Source organism: Schistosoma haematobium, chromosome ZW, assembly GCF_000699445.3.
Source record: "Schistosoma haematobium chromosome ZW, whole genome shotgun sequence".
NCBI classification, from domain to species: domain Eukaryota; kingdom Metazoa; phylum Platyhelminthes; class Trematoda; order Strigeidida; family Schistosomatidae; genus Schistosoma; species Schistosoma haematobium.
Genome location: NC_067195.1, coordinates 43,974,262 through 44,001,444, shown reverse-complemented (window position 1 = coordinate 44,001,444; position 27,183 = coordinate 43,974,262). Strand labels below are relative to the sequence as shown.

General features: G+C 29.8%; 1 protein-coding gene across 1 annotated transcript in view; it reads left to right on the top strand.

The window, feature by feature from the left end:
* Window positions 1-27,183, top strand: part of GRIN2B (Glutamate receptor ionotropic, NMDA 2B) — a 73,502-nt gene that overhangs the window by 23,950 nt on the left and 22,369 nt on the right. The window contains exons 3-9 of the mRNA XM_051211496.1: window positions 10,658-10,860; window positions 12,220-12,387; window positions 16,088-16,299; window positions 18,222-18,474; window positions 22,502-22,631; window positions 24,544-24,717; window positions 26,148-26,492. Coding sequence (XP_051071561.1) covers window positions 10,658-10,860; window positions 12,220-12,387; window positions 16,088-16,299; window positions 18,222-18,474; window positions 22,502-22,631; window positions 24,544-24,717; window positions 26,148-26,492 — 1,485 coding nt within the window. The remainder of the gene's footprint in view (window positions 1-10,657; window positions 10,861-12,219; window positions 12,388-16,087; window positions 16,300-18,221; window positions 18,475-22,501; window positions 22,632-24,543; window positions 24,718-26,147; window positions 26,493-27,183) is intronic.

The following is a 27,183-nucleotide window of genomic DNA, read 5'->3' as shown; positions in this document are numbered from 1 at the left end:
GTTCATAACTATCTATTTATTATTATTTCCGACGTTTACTATTATAATTCACCTGTGTACAAAACGTTACACTTTTAAAACTATGATACTTCTTTTATATGGATACTATGAAACAACCACCACTTTAGTCGTCAATTAATTATTTTGAATATATCTTCTTTGCTAAGATAACAACTTATTTCTGTTGCATGAAAATGATAGCCAAAAATCTGTTTTCACGAATTATTTCGTTGTATTTAAACCACATCTGTGATGTAATTATTCAGACTACGTGTGTTTGCGAAATGTTTCTTTTTCAGTAACCAACTTACTTAAAAATTAACACAGTGGTTATGATGAAAGCACTTAAGCAGTGGCAGTGAGAAGGTGTTTATATATTACGGATTTAATTGAATGTTGATAACAAATGTTTGTCTGCACCTTTGAGTTTATAAGATCGCTTCAGTTTCTAACCTTATTTGTTAACATTAGTTCTTCCATCAGTACTGATGAGCTGATAAGTGACAAAACTTGAAACTGATATATACAGATCATCTGCTATATCCTTGTCATTCACAATACAAAAATTGTATTCAATATCAAGGGAGCACTGCATTATTCAGAAGGGTATTTTATTCTTCTTCATGACATTACAATTGGTTATGAGCATTATGAGTACTCAATAACTAAATTATATATATAACATGGTACTGTTCCTAATCAGAGGGTATTGAAAATTTATACAATAATAAAATCCGAAAAGTATACTAGTGGATTGTTTAAACGAAATTTTCAAATTTCTTAGACGTTGTTAATTTAGTGAATGTATTGAAATAAACTTACAATAACGACCATAGAAAATCAAACTCTCGACTTGGAAATGACAATCAAAGTCACTTGACTGTATACTGGTGAAAATGTGCTTAATTTCTCAAAATAAAGTATGTCTTTCAGAAAAGACAATATATAAATCTAGTTTATTTCAACTTATTCGTGGACTCAACCTCTGTTAAATTCTTTACAATTAGGATAACCAATGAAGACTTATTTGAAATTAATTTACTTTGCTGATGGTATTCGTTGAAGGCTGATCTCATTTAGAATACCACTGGTCTTTAGTGTTACTCTAACTGAGGTCATCCAGAAATCAAACTAATCTTTATAAACCCCGTTTATCAATTCTGTTATCGTGTACTCAATAATTATTTACCTTGAGATGAATTCCTAATGTTTTAGTGAGAAATCGCGACAGCGGGAGTTTACATATTTCAGGGATAAAATGATAATTAGCAAAGGGATTAGATAAACAACACATTGTTTAAGAATTGAGTGAAGTAACAAGAAACCAGTCCACTGGTCCAGTAGTTAAGCGCTTACTTTGAAGTCTAAAGCTTCATGATTCGATCCCTAAAGTTGTGAATGTTTACTAATAAAATGTCTCATAGCAACACAAAACATCTCCACATTTCAACCAGTTTCTCAGTGGTACCTCAGCTGATATTAGTCTGTGTTAATGAAACTTACTGTATAAAATGTGTCTTTTTATTCGAAAATACATTACAATTCTTCCGTTTCTATTCATTTTACTCCTATAATGAAACCAATCAAGTTCACTGCCTCTGCATAATTAACAAGATTATTAATTAGTATTCATATGCTTTTTGTCTATTTCTTGGATAATAATAATAATAATAATAATGATCATTTCAGTGACTGACTGAATTATAGATAATTTTGATAAAGTATTTCCTGCAAATTATCAAATAAATAAAAGCTTATTTAAAACAATATATTGTCCAATGTGGTTTTTATATGTTAACAATTTGATTTTATCAATTACAAAGTGAAATATCATTTCTTTAATAACTTTCTTAAAATAAAGAATTTTTAAAAGGGCTTGGATTATATTCAGAATATTACATACCTAAATAAATGGTTGCTCTGGTTTTCAGAAGGAGCATCGGCCTCGTGACTTCCGAAGGAACTCGGCTTTCATCATGAGGTGTCATAACTCTTCTAAATAAAGACCTTCTGACTCCCAGGGCAGAGTTTAAAAGGTTTGAATAATTTTTTTCTGGTTAGCGTTTTCTTAGCGAGTTAGTTTTCTACGGGATGGGGTCGCTAACCCCATGCCCGACCCTCCTCCTTTACCCGGGCTTGGAACCGGCAGTAGCCTCCAGGTGGAGTTATTCGGAATATTATGGTATATAAAATAAATAAAATCACAATTGTAAAACTTTTGTTTAATGTCAAACATACTTTGTCACATTTTTATTATTTTTTTGTAAAACTTTCATAGATAAGATTAATAGAGTGAGATGAAGAGTCAGTTGATATTCTTAAAATAAAAAGGAATATATTTTGTTGACTCGTAAACATACAAGTGGTGGGTGCACAATAAAGCTATTTCTTTTATAGCTTCATCATTTACCGAAGCCCAGTTTTCTATATATATATATATATATATATATATATATATATATATATATATATATATATATATAAGGAGAATCATTTTTGATATAATAAAAGATGTTTATAAGTAGCTTAATTCTTAATTACAATCTAAAATTTCATTAATCACGAACACAATTCCTATTTCAATTCGCTAGTTGTAGAAAAGATTATTCAAGATCAACGACTAAGTTAAATAAAAAAATATCTGATTCATATACTGAACAAAAGCGATTTTTTTAAAATTTATTCCACAGTTTAATAATAATAATAATATCAATCATTATTATTATTATTATCTTTCAATTCTTTGTGAGGAAACAACACGCACAACTGTCAAAAAACCGATATTTTTTATTATTTTCGTAATGCTAAATTGTTTTCTTTTTAAACATTTTTCCATAAATAATATGCATTGAACACTGAATATTGTTGAATTACAAAAGGGAAACAAAAACAACTTTCGGTGAAGGGAACATCATCTCGTTTTTTTACATCAATTTCTTACTATCTTTTTTTAAATCTTCACCTGAAATCTATTTCCCACTTATTTCTATCTTTCTAGAAAAGACTTAGTAGGTGGTATAATAACGAATTATTTTTATCCTTAAATGTTGTTTTAATTCTAGATAGTAATGAATTGCTAAAATATTGTTATTATTGTGAAAACAACTGCTGTGTACTAGAACACAGGTGGGGACGACCAATTTATGTTAGAATACAATAACAGAATGTCTAGATAAAATATGATAACTATACATTTAATAATTCATTTGCGAATTTCTATTATTTGTTCTTTACATTCTGTATGTTTTTTTTCTAATTCCGTCTCTGTTCCCTTCAAACTAATCTTCTTAGCATTCCGCTGTCAGGGTTTCCGCTTCCAACTGGTGTTACATACTACTTATATCGACAGATATAAGTAGCATACATCGAACAACGATATTATTTTTCAAGTATATGAATAACTTAATGTGAAGATGGGCTGAAATCAAAATAACATGGTGTAAGTTGATATAAGGCGATGAGTAGGAAGAAGATAGAATCTTCATTTTGATTGATTATTGTTAGTTAACCGTGAAAGATGAACATTGCTCACGGTAAAACTGGAATTCAATTTATTAAGTCATTTACTTTGTCAGCATATTATTCAGATAATAAAAGATTTCTCGAAAAAGTTAAAATGTACTCACAGAACTAGCCAAGTCATATTTTACTATTATTATTATTATTATTATTATTATTATTATTATTATTATTATTAGAAGCTTTATTCAACATTATATTTTGGTACAACATAGAATTCTCAGCATAAAGTATTTCAACAAGTTTCCTTTTCTTATACCTTGATCTATTGTGACGATAAATTTTGAATGATGACCAGTTAGATGTTAGGAGTTCGGTAATCCACATTTGATTAATGTTCATTCGTTTCAATGCATATTGCCGGCCACGATGATGTCGCTGATTGTACCTTTTTGTATCCCGTATAGCGAAAGGTTGTAGACTTTTCATAAACGCGCCTGAATAGATTGTGTGCGCAATAGACATAATGATGTGCTGAAACAAACAACAAAACAGATAACTTGATGAAATATCTAGATCGGAGGAACAGGTAGCCCAGATATTCAAGCAGGCCGCCTTCAGTTGCTAATTTATTTTAAATTAGCAGGTTTACAACGTAACAATTCAGTCAAAAAACTTAAGACTATTGGGAATCTTTTTTGTTTGAAGTTAGTTTTGTGGTCATAAATACTCGGCGGAATATCATTACCTTCAGTTTCTTTCTGTTTGTCACTCTACAGGATAGTAATATATTTTAGGTATTGTCAACTTGAGCCTTTAATGTACAATCCAAAAACATGGCTAATAATAAATTGATAAACTTTTCTTTCTAAAAATCATTTAAATAATAATATTTCAGATCTAAAAATTCACGGAATGAAAAATAGGAAACTTATCAAAATCATCTTAACTATATAAAACACAACACAGAAAGGGCAGTTTATCATTATTGAAGTGTAACAGAACTAGGACAAAGAGAGTTACAAGGAGTAAACTTTCATGGATAAGAAGACCATTTCTTCAAATTGATTTTGAAATAATGTGCTTTAGTTGTTATTTGATTTCTTTTTTGTTAATTGTGGTTATCTTTCTTACTGTCACGCACAGACGTGTATGTACTATCTTTTCCCGGTTATTACACCACTGACCATGAACTCATGCACACACATACACTGATCGATAAATATGTAAATATGTCATCTTCGTGTGTGTTTTGTGAAAAGGATTGCATGGTTTTTATAAGATTCTATTATGGGTTTGTGCATAAACAAAGCGGTGGACGATATATATATATTTCTTTAATTCAAAATTTACAGATATTCCTTTACTTCAAACAAAGGACACTTGGACTGATTACTTATATTCAAAATTTTTATTTTTATTTTGTTTTAAAAATACTGAAGATTTGTGCGTTCAAGCAAATGACTAAAACAATTAGCAAATACCAACAGTTAAATGTCATCCCTAAAATGAAAATAGGAAGTTGGTAATCAAAGTTCAGAGGTTATAAGGGAATTTCTCTTATCATCAAATTTGGTCAACGAAATAAATTTCGTAAGAGAAGATAGCTTATGGTAATGTATAAGTGTAGTTTGTAGACCGTTGTGGATTTTCAATCAATGACAAAATACTAAAGAGGTTAATATTGATTTACAATCAACAAACGATAAAGATCATCATAAACGGATGTAACTTTAGTCATATTAAAAATCTCATTCTATTTGGAACACATGTATATGAATAAGAAAATATTATTTACTATAGGTTTACAGAAGGTGTAATAATTAGTATTAAAGGTTATGTTTTATTTCAAAGCTCATCAAATAGATATGGCTGCATTATAAATCTGATATTTGGATTAAGAATCGTGTCCGGTACTTACAGTTTGAAATGTTATCCTGTTATCCGAAATTTTGAAATACATCCCCTCCAGAATTAAGGCATTTATTTGGAAGCATATATATGTATATGTAATTCGTAAAAACGGATGAGAATAAATCAATAACAGTAACACAATCTAAATATATCTTCATTTGGTAGAAAACATTAAACAAAAAAAGAAAGTGGATATTTTAATTAAAATTTTATTCCCGCTGCATGTTTTGTCCTGATAATTATTATAGTAACGCAAGAAATTCCTCTTTTTGTACTATGTAAATGTCAACATATAATGTCCTGTTTTTGTATATTCGAACTACTAGAAACTGTTTGTTTGTTTGTTTTTCACGTATAATTTAAATACTCGTAAATGTTGGAAAAATTAACATTGACAAATGAGGAAACTTTTCAACGTCGTGTGAGATTTAAAAGAGAAACAATCAAAAAAGCACATCACTTTGACTAATTAAAATAGAATATTTTGTTTGTCACCGTTTATTTAAACAATTGAAAATCAAAACAAATAGTTTGTAAAAGTCCTTTATTCATAAGCTATGATTAATGTACTATAAGTTGTTATAACGCACGGTTTTCCTCATCTATACGAATGGGACTCTCGTTTGCCCTAGACGAATACCTATATTAGATACCCTCTCAGTGTCTGTTCTACAGGACATCAACACAACACATATCAAGAACACGTGACTAGCCTGACTAGAACGTAAATGTATTTCCACATCAAAAAACTGACAACAATCACAATAATAATAAGGGTATAATATATATAGCTCATCTAACACTTGTCAGATTATCTACTAGTCTGACTAAGCAAACACCTAGTCATTATCTTTCTCCTCCACACATCAAAGTACTGAAGATTATTTTTTATCAGTAATTGTTTAACTGTTGTAATAAACAAATAATTTGTTAATGTTTTGTAACAAATTAAGTATACTTATATACTGTGTAGGTTCATTAGTGTGCGACTATGTACTCTCAATTACGGTTAAAATTCATTTAAGTAGATCCACCTCTAATACCTTAAATAAATTCTCGCTTTTCGTTAGAACACATATGAAGTTGAAATGTCCAGTATTTATATCTAAGTTGAATACTGATATTGGGTTCCGTAAGCATGGCTCAATCAATTGTGTCGACTAGCAAACTTCATTCAATATATATATATATATATATATATATATATATATATATATATATATATATATAAAGAATGTAACAGCAGATTAGATGGTAGTTAGAGGTAGTCGACAGGAAACCCTGGACCCGGGTTTCGTGCTACTTGGTAGTCATCAGAAAGGTGTACCTGTAATCTTGGGGGAACTGATGCTCCCTGACGGATTCGACCCAGTTTCACTCAGCTTCACAGTCAGAGACGTAACCACTGAGCTATCCGAGCCGCGACCGACCTCCTGTAGGACAGAGATGCAAACACAATTGATTGATCACTGGGTGGCGATAGATCTGCACTAATAAAGACTAGACACGCATGACATTGATCACCACCCAGTGATCAATCAATTGTGATAACAGCAGATGCAGTCAGCTAGTTTTTAAAAATTTAACATTATCAAAACCTGTAACACTGTTGATCTTGTAATAACAAATTGGCTAACAAAATAACAGAAAATCAAGTCAGCCTATAATACAACTGGTTGATTTCTGAATTTAATAATCCATTTCATCTACCCAAAAAAATATTCATCAATATGTATTTCTTATTATGACTATTGAATATCATATGATTTACAAAAACATACATACAGTTTGGCATTTTAATTTAATATTTATTATAGTAAATATCAAGATTATATTTTGTCGCCTGAAGCTTTTATTTTCTGTTGCAAAAATCAAATGTTAATCTCAAGTTTCTTAGTTCCCTTTTTATCAATAATCGAAAGGGTTAATTTTGTTTTGTTTTTTCTGTCTGATATGATTCAATGATCTTGATCCTCTTTTCTTTTTTTTATCATGTGCTTGGTTCTTTCTGTTTTATAGAACAGAAAATAATACTTTTTACGTGTATAGTACAAATTATGATTACTTGATTAGACATTATCTGTCGTATTGTTTTTTGTTAGCTTCAGAGAAGTTGTAAACATAACTAAAATATATTTAAATGAGTTCGTTAGTTATTTATCTACTGAAAAAAGACAAGAATAAAGTCAAGTTGACTTAGATCATCCTATTTAACCGTATATCCAGATGCATTATTTAGAAGTTTTAAAAAAAACTATGTTTTTCGTTTATTTTTTCGTAAACATATTCCCTCACTACTCATGATACTTATATAACTTTATAGATCGGTGATTTTCACTACTACACGTTGTTATAAGTTATTACGTCATATGTTTTCAACACAGTCCATATTTTAGGAGTAAACGACAGATTTGTAATAGTTTTTTTATCATAGATATCATCTAAAAAAGTGTTGCTGTTCTAGATAGGAAATCCTCACAAACACAAAGTTGTCATTGCTCTGAACCAAATCAAACCCTTCAATTTCAATTTGTCACACGATATTGTGAAATAATTTGTCTAGAATTCTACAGTCCATTTGCTCAATGTCAGACCATTTGTAAAATAATTAGACGACAATCTCTTGTCATAAGGAATAAAGCTTTTATTTCGGAAAAAGATGAGGTCCGATAATTTTTACGGTCCAACGGGATTATACAAAGTAAGAAGTGAAGACACTTTGATAATCTGTAAATAAGGGGATCGTGTAAACTATTATACTGATTAAAAATAGAAAAATATGCGTTCTCATATAGCTTATATATGTTGTGAAATATTCAACATGACCAAAACTAATGAATATCATGTATGATTTGATGCCACTAATTATTAAATGTCATCAGTAGGGATCATTATAAAGTTGTTTACAATTACTAAACATAATTTTCCATTGCCAATGACAGATCATCAACATGAATAATTTTAATATAATAAATGAAGTCGTAGCAAAAAACTTAATGAATATAGAAGCTATTTACAATTACTTGTATTGCGTCAATGAGAAGTCTTATGGATTCAGCTATAAGTTTAGATTAAAACTGAACATTGTTTACTGGACATGAAATGGTGCAAAATATGTATTTGAAGTCATTTCGTTTCTCAATTGTTCGAATAACTAAATCAGATTGCAATTAAAAATGGATATTCAACTAAAATTTATAATTTACACAAATCTCTTAAAGTGATTAAAATATAAGAGACTTAGAGTACTTACATTGTTCGAATACAAGTTTTCTAAAAGTTCAATCATGATTAAGTTTCCTTTAAAAACTAGATCTCAGAGATTGTTTTTACACAATTTATTTATTCATCTCAACAGATAACACTATCAAGTATTAGATAATCAATTAAAATCATGTGATTGTCAGTATAGGGTTGTGGAGATCATTGAGTTACTGATTGAGATCTTGAACCAGTTGATGTTAGACCACAATGGGAGACCTGGAAGCACTAGACGGCCGTTTCGTCCTATAGTGGGACTCCTCAGCATTGCGCGATATTCCCTGTCGGGCCGAGACAGGTATCTACCTCAGTAAAATGGAAGATGGTCGCGCGATTTCGTGAATTGGTCGAGGTTAGACATTAACACACTTAAACGCCGGCTAGGTGGTCAAGTAGGTTAAGCTTTCGCACGCAAAACTGAAGGCCCTGGGTTCGAATCCCGCGAGCGGGATCGTAGATGCGCGCTGCTTAAAAGTCTTATAATAGGACGGAATAGCCGTCCAGTGCTTCCAGGTTTTCAATGATGGTCTAAAATCAGTCGGTTCAAGATCTCAATCAATAAAATCATGTGAAATTGAATGATATCTTTGAAATTTATATTAAGGACCAATTCTTAGATTAATAGTTTCAGTATTTGAGAACATCTGTTGTGGCAAATATCATTATTATTGGCTTCATTCAATATTTTATTTCTGGTACAATAAAGAATTCTTAGCATTAAGTATTTCAACAAGTTTTCTTTTCTTATTTCCTGATCGAGCCTTGAGATAAATATTGAGTGGTCGCCAGTTAGAATTTAACAGTTCCGGAATCGACTTTTGAATAATATACATTTTTTTCGATGCATATCGCCAGTAACCACGATGACTCTGATTGGACTCTTTTGTAACTTGTACAGCGAGATGTCGTAAACTTGTCACAAACGCTCCTAGATAGGTTATGCGACTAATATACATAATGATGTGTTAAAACAAACAAGAAAACAGGTAACTTGTTGAAATATCCAGGTGGCAGAAATACGTAGCCCAGAAATTCAAACAGGTCACCTACACACAACCCTATGATAATATTCCAAATATTAATAGCATAGTTTTCTTTATTTTTGAATTTAGCTTTGTATCAAGTTAATTGTTTGGTGAATTCATCTGTTTCGAGTTGGTAATGATTATCTGATCAAATTACCAGTATAACATGGATATTGTTCCATTGTAATTTAGTATTCGTTCCAAACAGCCATCAGTTTCAGAAAATTTTAAATCAGAAAGGACTGACAAAAATGTCCCATTTTATTTTAAGACCCTTCATCAGGACTGGTTCACGAGTTTAGACATTATTCTTTTGAACTTATTAATTGTTGGTAAATATACACGGACTGATAAGAAATGATAGATATTAATTGAGCTATTTATCTTTCGTCGTCACATGACAGCCAGCCATCTAGTATACACCATAAGATCACTAAACTGAATACTACAAGTTCACCTGATGAAACTTTCAAAAAATTGTTGGCTTCAATATCACAATTCGTTGAAAACTTGAAAGTAAATATAATGTTTCACCGAGAGTTTTAATGTCTACTGATGATTTGTAGAATTGATCCAATTATTGCCTAGTGGTATATAACCTCATTCGTCCTGATGCGACTTTATCATTTACGGTTATACAACACAACACTTACTTGATTCATACTTTAAACTAACGTATCCAGTAATTCCTACTGTCCTTCAGTAGACACAGTAAAATACCATTTGAGCGTTTTGAATTTAAATACATACGTGTTGGAATCTATCCTCATCTGAAACGGTTTTTGCAACCGAGAATGAATATACATTAAAAACAGACTGTCTTATGTAGTAATACCACTCCTACTGAAAATTTTGCAAATATGAAATTAAGTTATGATAACAAATAACTCACAGAGTATCCAAGCACTTTACTTTTTGTCGTTCTTATAAGTTTATTTTATATGGGGCACATTATTTATATATATTTGCTTTTCCCAATTCAATTTTGGTTTAATTAGCTTGATGATTCACAATTAGCTATTCGATTAGAACCTTTAACATGGCATGTTGCAAGAGCATTGGTTGATTTTATGCATGCGTATAAATGGAATCTTGTTATTATGGTTTACAATACACAAGTACCTGGATCAGATGTATTAGTTGAGGAATTTAGAAAACTCCAAGTTGAACGAAGTGCACAAGATCATCCAAATTACTTCGAGTAAGTAATTTATCGTAAATATAAATTTATTGTCTTTGATTTATTTTACTCCATCATTGTTTTAAATAGTAAGTTGGCGTTTTACTAAATTTCTGACTAATAGTAAGACTATAATGAATCATGTATATTGAAAACATAAATGAGACTGACATCAATCGAATAAAACAAATACAAAGCGATTTTTGATTCTAAGTTTCACGATACTTGTTATTTTTCATGTTAACTATATACCGGTATCCAATATCTAATAAAAGAAAGTCATTGATAATCAGCTCGACGTTTAGATAATGCATCGGAACACACAGCATAGTATAATTCCCCACTACCATGTAGGTGTTAAACAATATGATACATTTCAACTTTGAATTTTAAATAAAGGAAAAATCAAGTAACAAAATGTTGAAACTTAGTTTTAGTCACAAATTTATAAGTTACAAAACCATTTAAAACGAGAAAATCCAGAAGAATTGTTACATTTGTATGTAAATCAGCCCATAATTGTCGAATTAAGAACTTCAATTATTGTGACAAACATTATACGTTTAGATCACTAACTTAACAATCAATGGTTAACAATTCAGATTGTATACAAGTGATGCAATACCGTCGACTATATCTTTCTCGGTCAAAACATTTATGATTCAACTAGTTTCTAATAGGTCCGTTGTGAAAGTTAACTACATTATGTTAACATATGTATTCTTAACTCTGATCTATAGTTATACCAATATCTCATCATTACCTTTGTTGTTATAACTTTATGCCAATTTGTTTCGCATATTTCTTTTCCAATTTGATTACTAATCATTTTGTATTCAGATCCCCGAGCTACTCTTTTTATTTTATGATTATTTTATTCCTTAACATAGAACTTTTGGATGTTTAAATCGCCTTTTTGTACACTCTCGTTTTATTTTGATTATTAACAGCGTCTAAACGTTCGTAAAATAAATTTATTCCTTACTAAAGATTTATTCGATACGTTATTCCGAGTACAAAACGGTGATTTAATAAGAAGATCCTTCGAGAAAATTCCGGAAACAATGACAAATTATTCTTGTCACATTCTTACTGAATTCAAATGAGTCAAGAAAAAGTCGTTAAAAATTTCAGCATACTATAAATAGATTGTCTAGTTTTCATCCGAACTTTTTCAGTTTTCAACTTTAAATTCATTTATTCTTTTCAGTGATATTCTGAGTGACCTCTCAAACTCCCGATTCAGTATTGTTAAAACATATCCGTAGTTATCATTAAATAAAATAAGAATATGCTTAGGTGTGCATTCAGTCGCTAATATGAATACCTAGCTAGATTACTTATTTTGATTCGAATTTATTTCCTTCATTTATATTACAGATTTGAAATAAATTATCAATTTCCTTTTGAAGGATTGACTTCTATTGAATTTACAGAATGTATAGATCAAATGTTAAGGGAGATTCGACCATGTTTAATACCATTAATTAATATTTTAGAAAGCATATGGCGCGCCGATGCAAGAGTTATTATATTCAATGGGAATTTGTAAGTTGATTTTATTGATTAGAGTTTGTTATATAATCAACTTAACAATTTACTTTTACTTTCAATAAAACGTTAAATGCAGAGAAAATAAGGTTTAGACGTATGTTCAACTCAGTGTAATAATGATTTAATATCAGTAGATATATCATGGGACTGCTGTAAACTGTATACGTTGTGATAGTTTATAATGTGAAATGATTTCGAAGATAAATTATAATTCCGAGAAAAAAACATTTCATAAGAATGTAAATACCTAATGCATTCGATTTCCGCCTTTATGGTATAGTAATAATGTAAGATATCAAAACTATTTTATATGATTCACTCGACCTGTGAATAAGTGACTGTCTGACACTAAGTTGAGGAACTTTAAAATAACGTTATTTTCTTAAAACACCCCGTAACTGGCTTGTATTTGACGAGTCCCAGACAGTATGAAATGCGAGTATTACATTCCAATTTTAGTTGGTTTCCGGAGAACTATATTTACATGAAATATCAACGAATACATTCACAATATACAAATGCCGTTAGGTAGTGATGAAATTTAGTCTTTAATATCATCAGTTGGATAGTAAAAAGCTTTGAGAAGTACGTGGTATTTAAAAGCGCTCATCTTGCTTTTCTATTCCTGGTGCTTAATTTGAAAATGTTAAATTCCTAAATTGTTGGGTTTCACTGTTGAACAAAAATGACTTCAGGATAAAAGCAACAATGAAATCTCTAACTATTGCAAACATACTTCACTCACGGATGCCAAGAACGTCAACACTTCAGTTTACTATTTCTTCCGGGTAAGATGTAGCAGTTTTGCTAAGTAGGTTTATTACTTAAAGATTTATCCTTGAAATGTATAGAACATTTTGTTGTATGAAATCAATCAAATCAGAGTACTTTGTTATCAGCTTATGTAAATCTATAAACATGTAAGTTGAAACTATTCGCGACAGAATCTTACATCATTCAATGTTGAGTTGAAGCCATACAATTATACCATTGACTGTTTTTCAATTAGCTAATTAGTTGAGAGCTGAAGAATTTTAGAGATGTACCCTTTGAGGTGATCAAGAAGTCGGTAATATTAATTTTTCATCCATCAGTGACATCGGTTTTAGTCATATTATTTAAAAGTTAATCAAAAGAGATTTATATACGGAAGTATAGATGAATGTCTTATTAATAATATTTATAGAATCGATAGTAGTTTTCGTATAATTCGATGTAACTTGATGATATGTTTTTATATGATGAAATGTGATAGATAAATATGAGTATATGGGTCGAATTAGTCTTAACAGTTGTAATTCAATACAGAATATATATATATATATATATATATATATATATATATATATAGTTGTGCGATATAAACACTATGTTACTGTCAAAATTAATTTTATTTTCATCACTTATTTAAAATCCACTCTCATTTATGTAGTTTGATTGCAACCAAATGAAGACGACCCTTGTTAAGAAGAAATTCCTTTCTATTGATAAATGTATTTTCATGGTTCTAAATTCATAAGTAAACAATTAAATGACTTAATGATAATTTCTATGACAACTATTTTGGAATGACAATTGTTCCAACTCGACAGCAGGCACTTATTCCATTAAGATTGTAAATATTTCCTTGATTATAACTTAGACCAGTATGAAGACTAAATCTAGGGTTTTCTGTCACATTCATCAAATCACCTAAAGTAATGTAGTAAATATTTGACGAGAATTATGTTGAACAACTTTATGTAACTTCCATCATTTAAGCCTATCGGTGTAAAACAATACTTTTTAACCACTCAAGAAACATCTGTAGCAGGAAACTACATACTACTGTATCTTTTTAGTTTATTGTTCGTCTAAAAAATAATGAAGAACATTTTCAGAACTACAAGACTTTCTGAATTCCTTTATTCTTTTGAATAAATATAGTGAAAATTATTGGCAGTATATATGTTTAGAAAAAAAAAGCAGTATTTTCTAAGGAAAAATACTGCACAGCTGTGTAAATACAAGAAGTTTAATTTTCTAGATTTTGTTATCAATTCATCAGTTATTCACCATATGTTACACTGTTGTTTGGGGCAAACGTGTATTCTCAAATCATCAGAAAATGTTTTCATTTGATGATGTATAACTCATTAAAATTAGTCTAAAAGCCCCATAAAACAGGAATATTTTCAAAGTCCAAAATCTGGACTATCTTCCTATAAACAGCTCATTCATTTGTCATAGAAAATATAATTTACAACAAGAAAAATATGTTATTATTCTTGTGTGTAACCGGTACATTGTAATATGTAAAGGCTAGGGTCCTTTTGATTTATTTTTTGAAAATTCGGAAGTCAATGGAACACTATTTTTATCGAGAGTCGTTTGTAAATGACATAAAACATTTATGCCTTGATAATTTTGTAATGAAATTAAACATATTTGCTCTCAGTTCTAGTGATTTTTGACCAATTAAGTGAATATTTATTAGAGCTAACTGACAGATGCTGTTATTACATGTTTTGATAAGCATTCTCATTATTTGAAATGTTGTGTAGAAGTCGAAAGCTTCAATCTTAACAAACTGACGTTAGTTTCCCAAGTTCCTAAGAATTTTCCATTGAAATCAGTAATATAATAAAGAAACAGATACGGTATGTTAATATTAAAATGATCTTTCCATATACGATAGCATTATATAAAATTAATTCTTGACCCTCCATATTTAGAATGGAAATCTTTTGTACATTTTTATTACTCCTCTTTGAACGAGTTTTGGGATATTTACTATGAATTTGAAATAAAGGAGTGCTTCTTGAATCAAATATTTTAACTATGTCCGATATATATATATATATATATATATATATATATATATATATCACAGTTACAACATTCTGAATACATCCTTATCCATATTCTAAAGAATTTCACTAAGTATCCAAAATACTGAGAACCCTTCGGGAGACATTGACTTTCAGTTGTCTTTAATGTTGTGGCTACTACTCAGTATGACTTTTAAACTTTTATAATCAGTAAATTTTAGTTAAAGCTTCTAATGTATTATATAGTTACGTTAGTCTTCAAAATTTTTCTACGATTCACTTTGCAACACATGTTTGTGATAATCGATTTGGCCACGTAATCTTGGAATTCGAAATAAAATTGCAAGCCTAACTGATCATATTTCCGGATAGTTTACTATCATCTGTAAGCAATAAGGTATCCTATTCATTTGAAGTAACGGTAAATAGAGCCTAAAGTTATCCTTTGAAATATTCCACCTTTCATAGCGTCACACGAGAACAGAGTACCTTCACTCGTTGTCAACGTTCATTGGGATACATTTGGTTCATTAATCGAATTCGTCTTTGATTCCTAAAGTTTACTTTTTCACTCCCAGATGAAATATCTTATCGAGGGCTTTGGTGATATCACCAAACATTACATACACCTATGTATTTCAGGCTCTAGTCGCAACCCAATATTTTATTACAATGAGGTTAGTTAAACACAAATAATCTGCTTTAAAAACATGTAGTTCGTAGATCCTTGATTTACAACACTAGATGTGTATGTATCTGACAGTATGAATACTAGTCACCAAATAATTAATTACTTAAAAATATTTACAATACACCTATGCATATATTTTTACTAATTTCACTGATGCTTTCGATGTAAAGACAATAATTTATTTGCACTTTAGCTTTGATCTAAATACACTGCTTTATATAGCAGATAGTTTGAATGGTACAAAACATGAACATTTGAAAGCGTTATTTGGTGAAGACTATGTCTGGATTTATACACCGTCAACAATGAGTTCCCTTACGGTAGCTGATAATCAAGACAAAGTATCATCTGATAATAACGTTCTTGCAGAATCAACAATGTTTAAAAAAATTCCCGGGATGTTTGGTAAGTATCTTCTGTTACTTCGTTCATGGATTAAAAACTTATTGATATATTTTGGATGATAATAGGCCTTTATAGTCAATTATCCGAAGCTGCGAATGTGAACTTGTTCATTATAACCAAAAATGATGTATTCTATCATTGTCAGAACAGTATGTAGGCACTTTTGAGTAGTAAAAGGCAAGAATTAGACGACAGTAGATCGCTCCCTGGTTTGTTAAACCTCTATAGCTGCAAAGTGGAACTAATTTCAAACTGACACACTTCCATAAACCCTATACATTCACGAAAATATTCAAGATCGGTATAAAGAACTACTTTAAACAAAGTTTCTCACAACTATTTGGCTTTTTCTCGAATGATTATTATCAAAAAAATCCTACGTAAATAATTTGTTTTTGTGTTGGAGTGCAAAATTCTGAAAGTTAAAACTACGAAACTAATCAAATACGTATTCTGACCAGCTTTATTCTTGATAGAGGTTTCATTTATATTTATCCCCTGACTACCCAGAAATCCTTGATTGTTTGAAACCGTTAAAGATTTGTTTCATTTTCGCGTAGATATAACGAGACTGTGATCCTAATTTCACATATTTTTATTGCTATTCAGAAACAATTTTCAAGTTGTGATTAGTTATGTTTTGGATATAAATGTTTGTGTTAAGACTAACATTGATGCTTCTCTTGGATGGCGTCGAACTCGAGGCTAGGATGCTTAATGTAAATGAAAACAAAGTTACCCGAACATTTCAGTTAATACTTGGTGTTTTCGTCGTCGTTTGTATGCAACTACTAAGGTCAATACTATTGTTTCGATGGGTGCTAAATTTCTGGATGTGATTCATGAAATCATCACAACGTATGGATGGAAGTCTTGAATGGTGAATAATTAATGATCACAGTGGTGCAGATATGCTCATTTTTAATGTGTCCTCAAATTTCGAACATGGTATAACTTCATATTTTTTTGATCCAATATTTTATTCGTTTCATTTTTATTTAGTTTTACAATAACGCTGGTTTAGGTGTTTCAATTCCTTTGCTTTTCGTTTCGCTAATTTTCTTTAATTGATTTGATCTAACGTGCTGTGACTTGGATTGACATAATTCCACAAAGTTGAACTTTATATTGATATTGAAATAAATGTTTACAATAAAACCTATGGTATCTACTTATTAAGAGAATCGACAAAAAGCCTCGTATTTACCGCTGTCAACGTTAAGAGACGTCTTTTCGATCATGCCTAGCTATAACCACCTTAAAATTAGCTTTCATTGTAAAGGTTACATACTGGTAAATTTCTATAAACATTCACTTTATATAAGCATCATTTATGACTTTCTTATCAAAATAATGTTTTCTTAGCTATTTATGAAACTGTCAGATACTTCTAGGTAATCGAAATGTAAACGTGAACTTAGTTTTCAAGTTGGTTGATATACACCAGCACAACTTATCTGAAACCTCGAAGGAGCTGAGATAAAGTAAACTATCGTAATTTTAGGTTATTTGACTTAATAACTACATCACAAGCTCTCTCGACAAAATTCAATTAGCACTGCAGATTAAACAATATGAGATTAATTACTACTTAGTGGTGAATTTCTGTGATGGATCAAAAAACACTGAATCAAGTACAGCTGCAGTCTAACATTATCCAATTATTTAACTAATAGTGGGAACGGGGAGAATAAATAATAAAGGAAACTTTATGTGGCATACATCTGCTGTAACATATCACCGTATAGTATACTACATATTTGTTCCATTTAGTTTAGTGACAGCCGAAATTAATTTAAAGCCCCAAAAATAGTCTGTCATCAATATTTTCACTGTTAATTAAAATTTGCATATTTTAATGAATATACTACTTTGTAAAATCATTTAATGAATTTATTCTTTCTTGTCTTTTTTTAAAAAAGGTTTAATTTGTTTAAATGATCATTCCAGTCGTAGAAGAAGTGCTGAAATAGCACGAGAAGTTTGGCAGAAATCAATGATTGAATTAATTTATCAGTTGACTCAAATCTATCCACCAGACAAATCAATACAAATCGATACGCCGAATAGAGATACATTAATTTATTTCAAACAGATTTTAGAGAAGCTTAGACCTGTTAAATTATGTCAATTTTCCGACCATTTAAGTTGGCAATGGGGAAGAAGAATGTATGAGTAAGTGGACTTTGTATTGGTAATATTAATCATAATAGTGTCTTGTGAAGTACAAATACAATCTTCAGTATTTAGGCAATAAATGTTACTTCAACTAAATTGCCTACTTTATTTCTAAACTTCATTTTATTTAGTATGAGTCTGATAAAACATATTTTTTTGCAGCATCTTTGAAGCAATCTTAAACAAGCATATTCCTAATAGAATTAAAACGTACTTACAAATTGATTAAGTATGAAAATAATCACTGTTGATATTTTGTTTTAGAATTTCTCGATTTATGATGATGATTGTCCCATGTACACCGAATCTATGATAAAACATTATTACGGGGAATAATTAATTTCATATCAGTGAACCAAAATGTAGCGTTATAACATAAAACATTTGTAAAAAATAGAGATAAGAAATGCCCTGGAAAAATACCCGTTTTCTAAATTATATTGTTTCAGTAATACAAACTAGCAAATGGCATTCGGATAGTTGACTTCGGTTTGATACTGTAGATTATTCTCAACTATATATTGAGTTGAAACGAAGCAGATGAATATATAAAGCAAACTTATCGACATACAATAGAAATTTTAAACATATTTCCTGATACATTATAACTATCTTCGATTCGGCTCCTTTGAAAAAGTTTGTGTATGGAGGTTAAGTTTATCCTAACTAATAACTGATTAATTTAATTAGATAAATGAAGATATTAAGACTGCATAGTAGTCTATAATGTCGAATAAATCTATTTAAGATCTAGGTTTCTTTGATAGGCAAGCGAATTTACTCGACATGGATGTAGCGACGATCAACGTGACTAGGTTTATTATCATCATGGTCATTATTACAAAGGTATGAGCCGTAAGTAGATTGAATTTGATAACTTGTCATGGGAAACTTGGAGTTTTCATGAAAAGGTTAGTGAAATTTTAACTTTTCATATCGACAATTAATTATTCTTATATAGATGTAAGTCATTCTCAGAATTTAAAGATAGAAAACCAAAAATCTAATCACATCACTAATCTATTGTAACAAGTTCCTTTGTATACACATTTGACAATGTCGAAATCAGGAATTTTACTTTCATTTTACTTCAAAAAGACACATTTTATCTGCCACAAATAAAATGATGACTTTGGTTATTTATTGTAAGCATAATCTATTGACTGATCATTTTATGTTATTCGTAAGTTTACAAACATTTACAAATCGCCTAAGTAGAGAAGTAATTACAGGTTGAATATTTTCTTTACATAAGTTACGCAGTATAATATTTCATGATTCCAACGAATTCACTTAATTTACCTACAGTAAATTTTTTTTGTGAACACGGTACATGTTGTTAAAGGGATATTTTTGGCGATTCAAAGGCAATGAGATATCGTGCTTGTTGTGTTTGTTTGCCTGATTATATATAGTAATTGTACAGAAATCATATAACTGTTCAAAAGATAAAAACAACTGTACTAGATGAAAAGGAAAGATTTATTCTTTACGAAGAAACTTTCTATTAAGTTTTACAACTGATATAGAACATGTAGTAAAAACAAATTAGAAACAAACTGTTAGATAGGTAGACCAAATATTTGTATTTTCCTATTATGTGTGCTTAATATTCATTTTATAACAGTAGAAGAAATCGAAACAACGAAAGTACATGCACACACACAATTTGTTCAATCATTTACTAAAGTATGAACATGCTTTCTATTTGTTACGCTATAATTTATGATTATCAAGTATCAACTGATTCTGCATTAAAAACGTTCATAGACATATATTACCGAGAAAATTATATAGAATTATTTTTCAATTTATGTGTAATGACAAAATGTAAGATTTCTGAGTCAAATGTAATAACTTTTACTGGTATTATATGCAAAAGGATAAATTACACTAATGTACTTGGTATAATTCAATCATATAGTCTTCATAAGTACAACTATAGAGTTTAATGAAGTATAAGTACACTTTATATGTATTATTGAGGCTAATGTCCTCTATATCTGACTCCAATAAATAATATCCCGTTAACCGAGTATTTAATGCAGGCTAAATCTCCTGGTAGAATTATGGATTTTACGCGAGATTATTCAAAAGCCTGAACACCAGTTGTAGAGATAATTTATTGTTAATGATTAATAAAAATCCGCAAGCGCACAGCGAGCAAGCACACGATGAAACAAAGTGAATGTGTGTGTTAAAAATCCATATATATTTTTGAGAGTTAATCGGGTGTGGATAAGTTATCGATTATCGGTACATTGCAACCAATAGGAGGATAGCTTAAGGGTTAATGTACAGACATACATTCGATGATGCACACAGAAATTAACATGATGAATTAAGTGTCTGAGTTACAATGAGTAGACAAATGATACAGTATATATATATATATATATATATATATATATATATATATATATATATATAGATTGAGAACCGCTAGATATCAATTAATATGTAGTCCCAAAGTAGGATACAACCTTGAACTTTATATAATCTGGGTTAAATACTGTTATCATACGAAATATTTCTTAAAAGTTTAGATTTATTATTGTTATAATCTTGATTATTATAACTTTTAAGTGATAATATTTTAAGGTTTGAAAACCATTTAATCTTGTGAAATAAATTACATTTCATACAAAGCATTATGTAACCTAAACCCCAAGTTGTAAATGCTAAACAGAATATGTTGTTTAAAGTTTTTATGATTGATGTCACAACATTTCGAAACGCTTAGCTCTCAGTTTGAAATATCATCAGTCAGCATTGGGTCTAGTTTTAGTCAGGAATCGTTATCATGGTATAAGTGATTTTGTTCATTAATGTGAAATAACAATAAGTATCGTGCTATTAAATAAGTTATTACTGGTATATAAATAATACCAGCGTTTTACAGTAAACAGAATCATTTAATGACTAGGTCAGTCGTATATGCCATCAGATGTTGATACTACTATGCACTCGTGAAACTCTGTGGGCAAACTTTACAGATAGTTCTTTTTTGGACTATGTCAATTCACCTAGTATTAGTGTTTTGCTTCGTCCGTTAGTATAACATAACTTAAGAGGTCTAGAAACGGAAGGTACTTGATTATGAAATCGGAAAAATATCTATTGTAAGTAACGAAAAAATCAACCTCCATGTGGTTGAATATTTGCAAACTCTGCTTCGAGGTGAAACAATTATTTCTATTGTATAAGTAGGCAAAAGTTTGTTCATATAAGCATATTTTAACCTTGAAGCCATAATTGAACAAAAACGTATAGCTTTAATAATTTCATTGCCTGATATCACTGTACTCAATATAAACTATTATTGAAGTTTCAGAACATGATGAAACTGTTATTTGATGCAGATTCATGGTTGATTAAATTAACTTACAAACAGCGCGGAATGACTCTATGAATTATTGATTTTCTTTCATATATATAAAAGTTAGTTATATCAGTAAATCCTTTTGAAAATTCCCCTTTTCATTCAACGTCAAGTAACTGTATAAATAATAAAAAGTAAAGTCAAACTATTTCATTTCTTTCTTTTACCTGAAATATATTTTGTCATTTTGATTGAGGAAAGTTTCAGTAGCCAAGAGAAAAGACAAACAGTAACAGTTTATTAATGAATTTGTTTCCTACATTTTTCTTCTGGTGATAATCAATAAATATTTTGACAAGAATTAAAGATTACTGCCACTTTTGAAATTGACTATTTTCGTGATCGTATTTTTTTGTTAATCAACAGATCTAAAATAATTGACTGCTATTCCTAAATTGGAAATATGCATTAGAAATAACAACGTATCCCATTCAACTTCATTGTACAAGTAAACATAGTTCTATTTTTTTAAAAGAGCGTGTTTCTACATAGGAAAATTGTGTAACTAACTGATGATTAATTCTAAATATTGTTCAATGTGTCTGATTAAATATTGATGAATTTTGTGTTGATAAGTTAATTTATCTCACCGATATTTCGCTTGATTGTTTATTGTATCTTTGTCTTGTTTTTCTTTTACAGCATTATGCATACAATTGTTGTAAATGTAGATAATGAACCGATAAGTTTTTTACCGAATGGTGGATTAAATGTTTCCAAATTATTTATTTATAATTCACGAATTATTGACGGTCGAATGAAATGGTATAAGGTAAAGTATAACCTTTTATAATTGTTCTACTAATTCTGTTTGCAAATGAATGATGATTGAAGGGTTGTTGTTTTGATTATTATTCATTTCAAACTTGTGTTTCTATAAATAGAAATTTCGACGTTATCTTCAGTGTGGCTTTGATTATCAAAATTACAAGGATAAGAATCAATTAATTTTCATTCCACTTGATAAAGAAAAAATCACTTAGGAGCTAGTCTATTTTTCTCACGATATTACTTATTCTTGTTACTATGCATAGAATTCAAAGACATGTTGGAAGTTCAGATGTATTTTAGAATAACTACAGATGTATGTGGTCTTTCTGTATTACTTATATTATATGATAAATCATTTAGAATAATGTCATGTCTAAGCATGTAAACAATGTACAAATGTCTTAAATTTTAATCGTTCATAAAATGTAGAAGTTTTAGACAATTTCTCTCTTAATAGTTTGATAAGATTTGAAGGAGAGTGAAAGATGAAAACTTTGTCACTCACACCTGAAATGAATTCAGTTTGAACCTGATAACGTTCTTTTTGGAGATCGTCTAGCAAAACAGCACAGTTTTTAATATTTCAACTGTGCTATTTCGCTTAGAAAATGCATTCTAATGCGTTTTACATTTTTCCCACCACTTCAGCATGCTCCAAAAAAGGGTAAAGTATGTCAAAATGATAACTTCATATTGTTAGTTGTTTTTATTTTCTATCAGGAAACTACTCCTCAATATCTTTTTGTTTGTTTAGTACAGAAGGTACAAACATCATTAAGGTTTATTTGTTATCAGTAAGTCGGAAATATATTGCAACTAATTATTAATGGATGTTTAGTAAATACTAATCGAATAAATGATTTTACGAATGAAATTTATTACATATTTAGTATCTTATACTAACACGTATTTGTCGATTTCTGCTATTCTAATCGCTGACGCTGTTATATCACTTCATTTGGATTCATTGTAATTGTCATTAGATATTTAAACACCATTCATAGAGGACAATTTTAAAGTGATTTGAAAATAGTTGCTTTTTGATTTTAAAGATACACCATCGAAAATGACAAAAAACTATCAAGGTATTTGCCTCTAGTTTAAAAATAGACACAATTATTGAGTCTTTGGATTTACTTCTGCCATTCTGTAATCAGTAACTTAAAATTTCTATATTATTTCATCATGAGAAGTAAGGTATGGTTTAACTCGTTCCTACATCAAAGCGACTACGTTATTCTTTGAGATAAAACATATTCCTTAATGTTAAGAAACTATTCAGAATGCATATTGCATGTTTTATTAAATCAAGTAACTTTTAGGGCAAAAAGAATAAACAGAACCGTATTACACTAACCAATCTCAAACTTATGGACTTTAGTAATACTTCAGTAAAAAAAGAAAATATTTTATCCGCTGCCTTGAGGGATATAGAATCGAGTGTATTTACTTTTATGCGTTCTAAAAAAACTTGGCAGTGTCAAAAACTACCATAGAATGAATACAGAGACACGATTAACAAACATCTTATTCTTAATAGACTAATAATCACTTACGAACAAAAACACAAAAGACAAAAATAGACTTAGTGAAAATAATTTGAATACTAAACTACTAGTGTCAAATGTAGCATTTTATATGTGATTTGATGCATGAAGTCTCACAGCAACAAAGATAATAAACTAACAGCCAACTGAGAAATGTACACGTATACAAAAGCATAGTCCTGTTAATTTGGATTTTCTTCTCCTGATAGATACATCATGTCTAGTTTATATTAGCGAAGGCTTATCGGCAATTCGCACTACATTTTATCTATTTACTGTTTGGTATGAAGAGGGAGTTTGAATATTAATTTTACTTAGAACGTTATTCGAATCACTGATTTGTATTCTGAATAACTTTTCATGTAGGTTGGGACATGGTCAATGAGCAGTAAATGGGGTAGAAGTAAATCAAGATTAAGAATAGATGGTGTAACATGGCCTGGCGCGTCGAATTCTCCACCTAAAGGTCGACCAAGTAAATTCAAACTACGTGTAGTAACTATTAAAGAAATACCGTTTGTTATTTATACCAAAGCCCAAGTAAGAATATATTACACACTTTTAACTAAGGAAGGTTATCAATTAAAACATTAGTATCCACGTTTTGTAAGGTTAATATGTGTAAGTCTTTGTAAAATGAAATTGTTTTCCCCCAACAAACCACTAGATACAATATGCTTACTTCACAGAAGTTACATAACTTCAACACTATGATTCTCTATTGTGGTAATCAATACCAAAGTTGTGAAGTTAGTGTAATCGTGAGAAATCAGTTGTAGTGATTTATTTTAGGTCTGTTATACTTTGTTATTCAGCTACAAAGTTGTTCACTATTAAAGAATAAGTTTTTTGATTATAAAACAAATATTCAGTAATATGAATTCATATTGGTCTTGTAAATGGTTACTATCATAATGAAGTGTCTTTTTTGATTCGATAAAATACGCAGATGATTTTAAAGACAGAAACACAAAGTTATCCAAAAATCACAAGCGAATGTATTGAAACGTCATAAGGATTGATAATAAAGGGTTTCACCAACATTCTGGATCAGTTAAACCTAAGGATAATGGCAGTAAATAATTTGATTTCTTTCTACACATAACGTATCATCTAAAACATATTTATGAAGACAGGAATACAGGCGACAATCACGTCGTAAACTTTATTATGAATTGTTTTAAACAAAGTTAAACTTTTATTTTGTGAATATGCAATGCATGATTCAAACAATATAGACCTTCGCATTTTCTTTCCAGAATTTCAAAATCAAGTAAATACATACTATAGTTAAACAAAGTGAATGTTATATACAATATATATGCAAAAAATGTTTGAGATAACAATGGATTCTTTCGTGACATTTCTTATCAAACGATTAACTCTAAAGGGAATGTATCACCCCCACATTCTAGAACACCATTCTTAAAAATTTAAAACACAAATGGTTTTTATCACAATCGAAATGGTCTTTTTAGTTTGAAGAAATACATTATTGCGATGTCAGTGATTATTATAACTGCGAAATGAGCAAGGTTATATCTTCTGTAGTGATAAATAAATCCCAGAAATTCGAAGTTCAACAGATATTCGACACTTGAAACCTAACATCAGTAGTTTTAATAGGTTTAATTTACTAAAAGTAAGCGGTCAGCCATCGAAGCTATTGGTAGTGTCACCGCACTGCACACTGTACTAATCGTAAACAGTTTTTTTGTTAACTCAGATGAATAATCTGTCTCACCCTCTCAAACTTTACTGTCCGAAAAAATATGTATTGTATTCTTCCTTTATAATGATTCGTTGGCTGTAAATTATTATGAACTTGACATCAATGACGTTAGCAATCGTCGAATTCAAGCATTTTGATCTCTAGCTCTGGAAATAAATCAAAGCACGAACTAAATGCTTGATGGTGTTATATTTAAACATAATTTTCGTTTTTTCTTTTCTCGAAATTTTATTACAAGGAAGGTGGAACATGTGATGCGAATTCGATTCCGTGCAAACTCAGACCACAGTCTTTACAAGATGAAGATATTTCTGGAAAGAATTCAATCATCCATAAAACTTTAAGTTCACTTGGATTAAATTCTTATACTAAAGATATCAACAAAAAAATTAAACCAGAATCCTTAACTGAAAATGTTAGCAATTTGTCAGAATTATATAATGTAAATGAGAATAATTCAATTAGTTATGTAGATGGTTGTTGTTCCGGACTGACAATGGACTTACTAATGGAATTAATGAAAGATTTAAATTTTGATGTTGAAATGTATGAAGTTAAAGATGGTTTCTGGGGGGCTTGGACAGTAAGTTATCGTATATATAATAATGACAACATTATAGTTAATTTTATTATTTGTTTTTCATTGCAAATATTGTCTCCAAAATTAAAAGATACCGTTTCGACAAGCTACAATCAAAAGCTTTGAATTATAGAGCTTGTTTTTTTAGATTTAGTAAGAATGGTGTGCTCATATGCGGCTGGCGATGAAACTAATGTCTCCAAATTCTATCAGAAAGTCCATACTGATCGATGACAACGGGTGACGCTGTACTAAATTACAAATTAACTGAAAATAGTCTTAAACTACGAAAAAACCTTCTTTCTTGAACTAGTGTTTGGTTATTTTTCAGGCATTCATAATTTTCTAAACACAATGGAAGTACTTAGTCATGATCAGATAATAAGTATCATAATAAATCATTATTAAAGTTAACAAGAATGCCTACAAGTAGATAGAATACAATTCAATATAACTATCCTTTACTCAAACTTGAGATTCGGACATTTAGTCTTTCAGATTAGCTATGCAGTATTGAAATAAAAAGCCCAAAAAATAAACCTTAGTTTTTGCCACAGACTGGAATCAACTAGGAGACCACTGGAAATCGGGAAGCTGTTACTTTTTCGTATGGGATTACTCAACGACATACTTCCAAACTGGTGTTTGTTTTGATTGGTGAATAAGCTTTAGGTTTGTACCATAAAATAGTCTC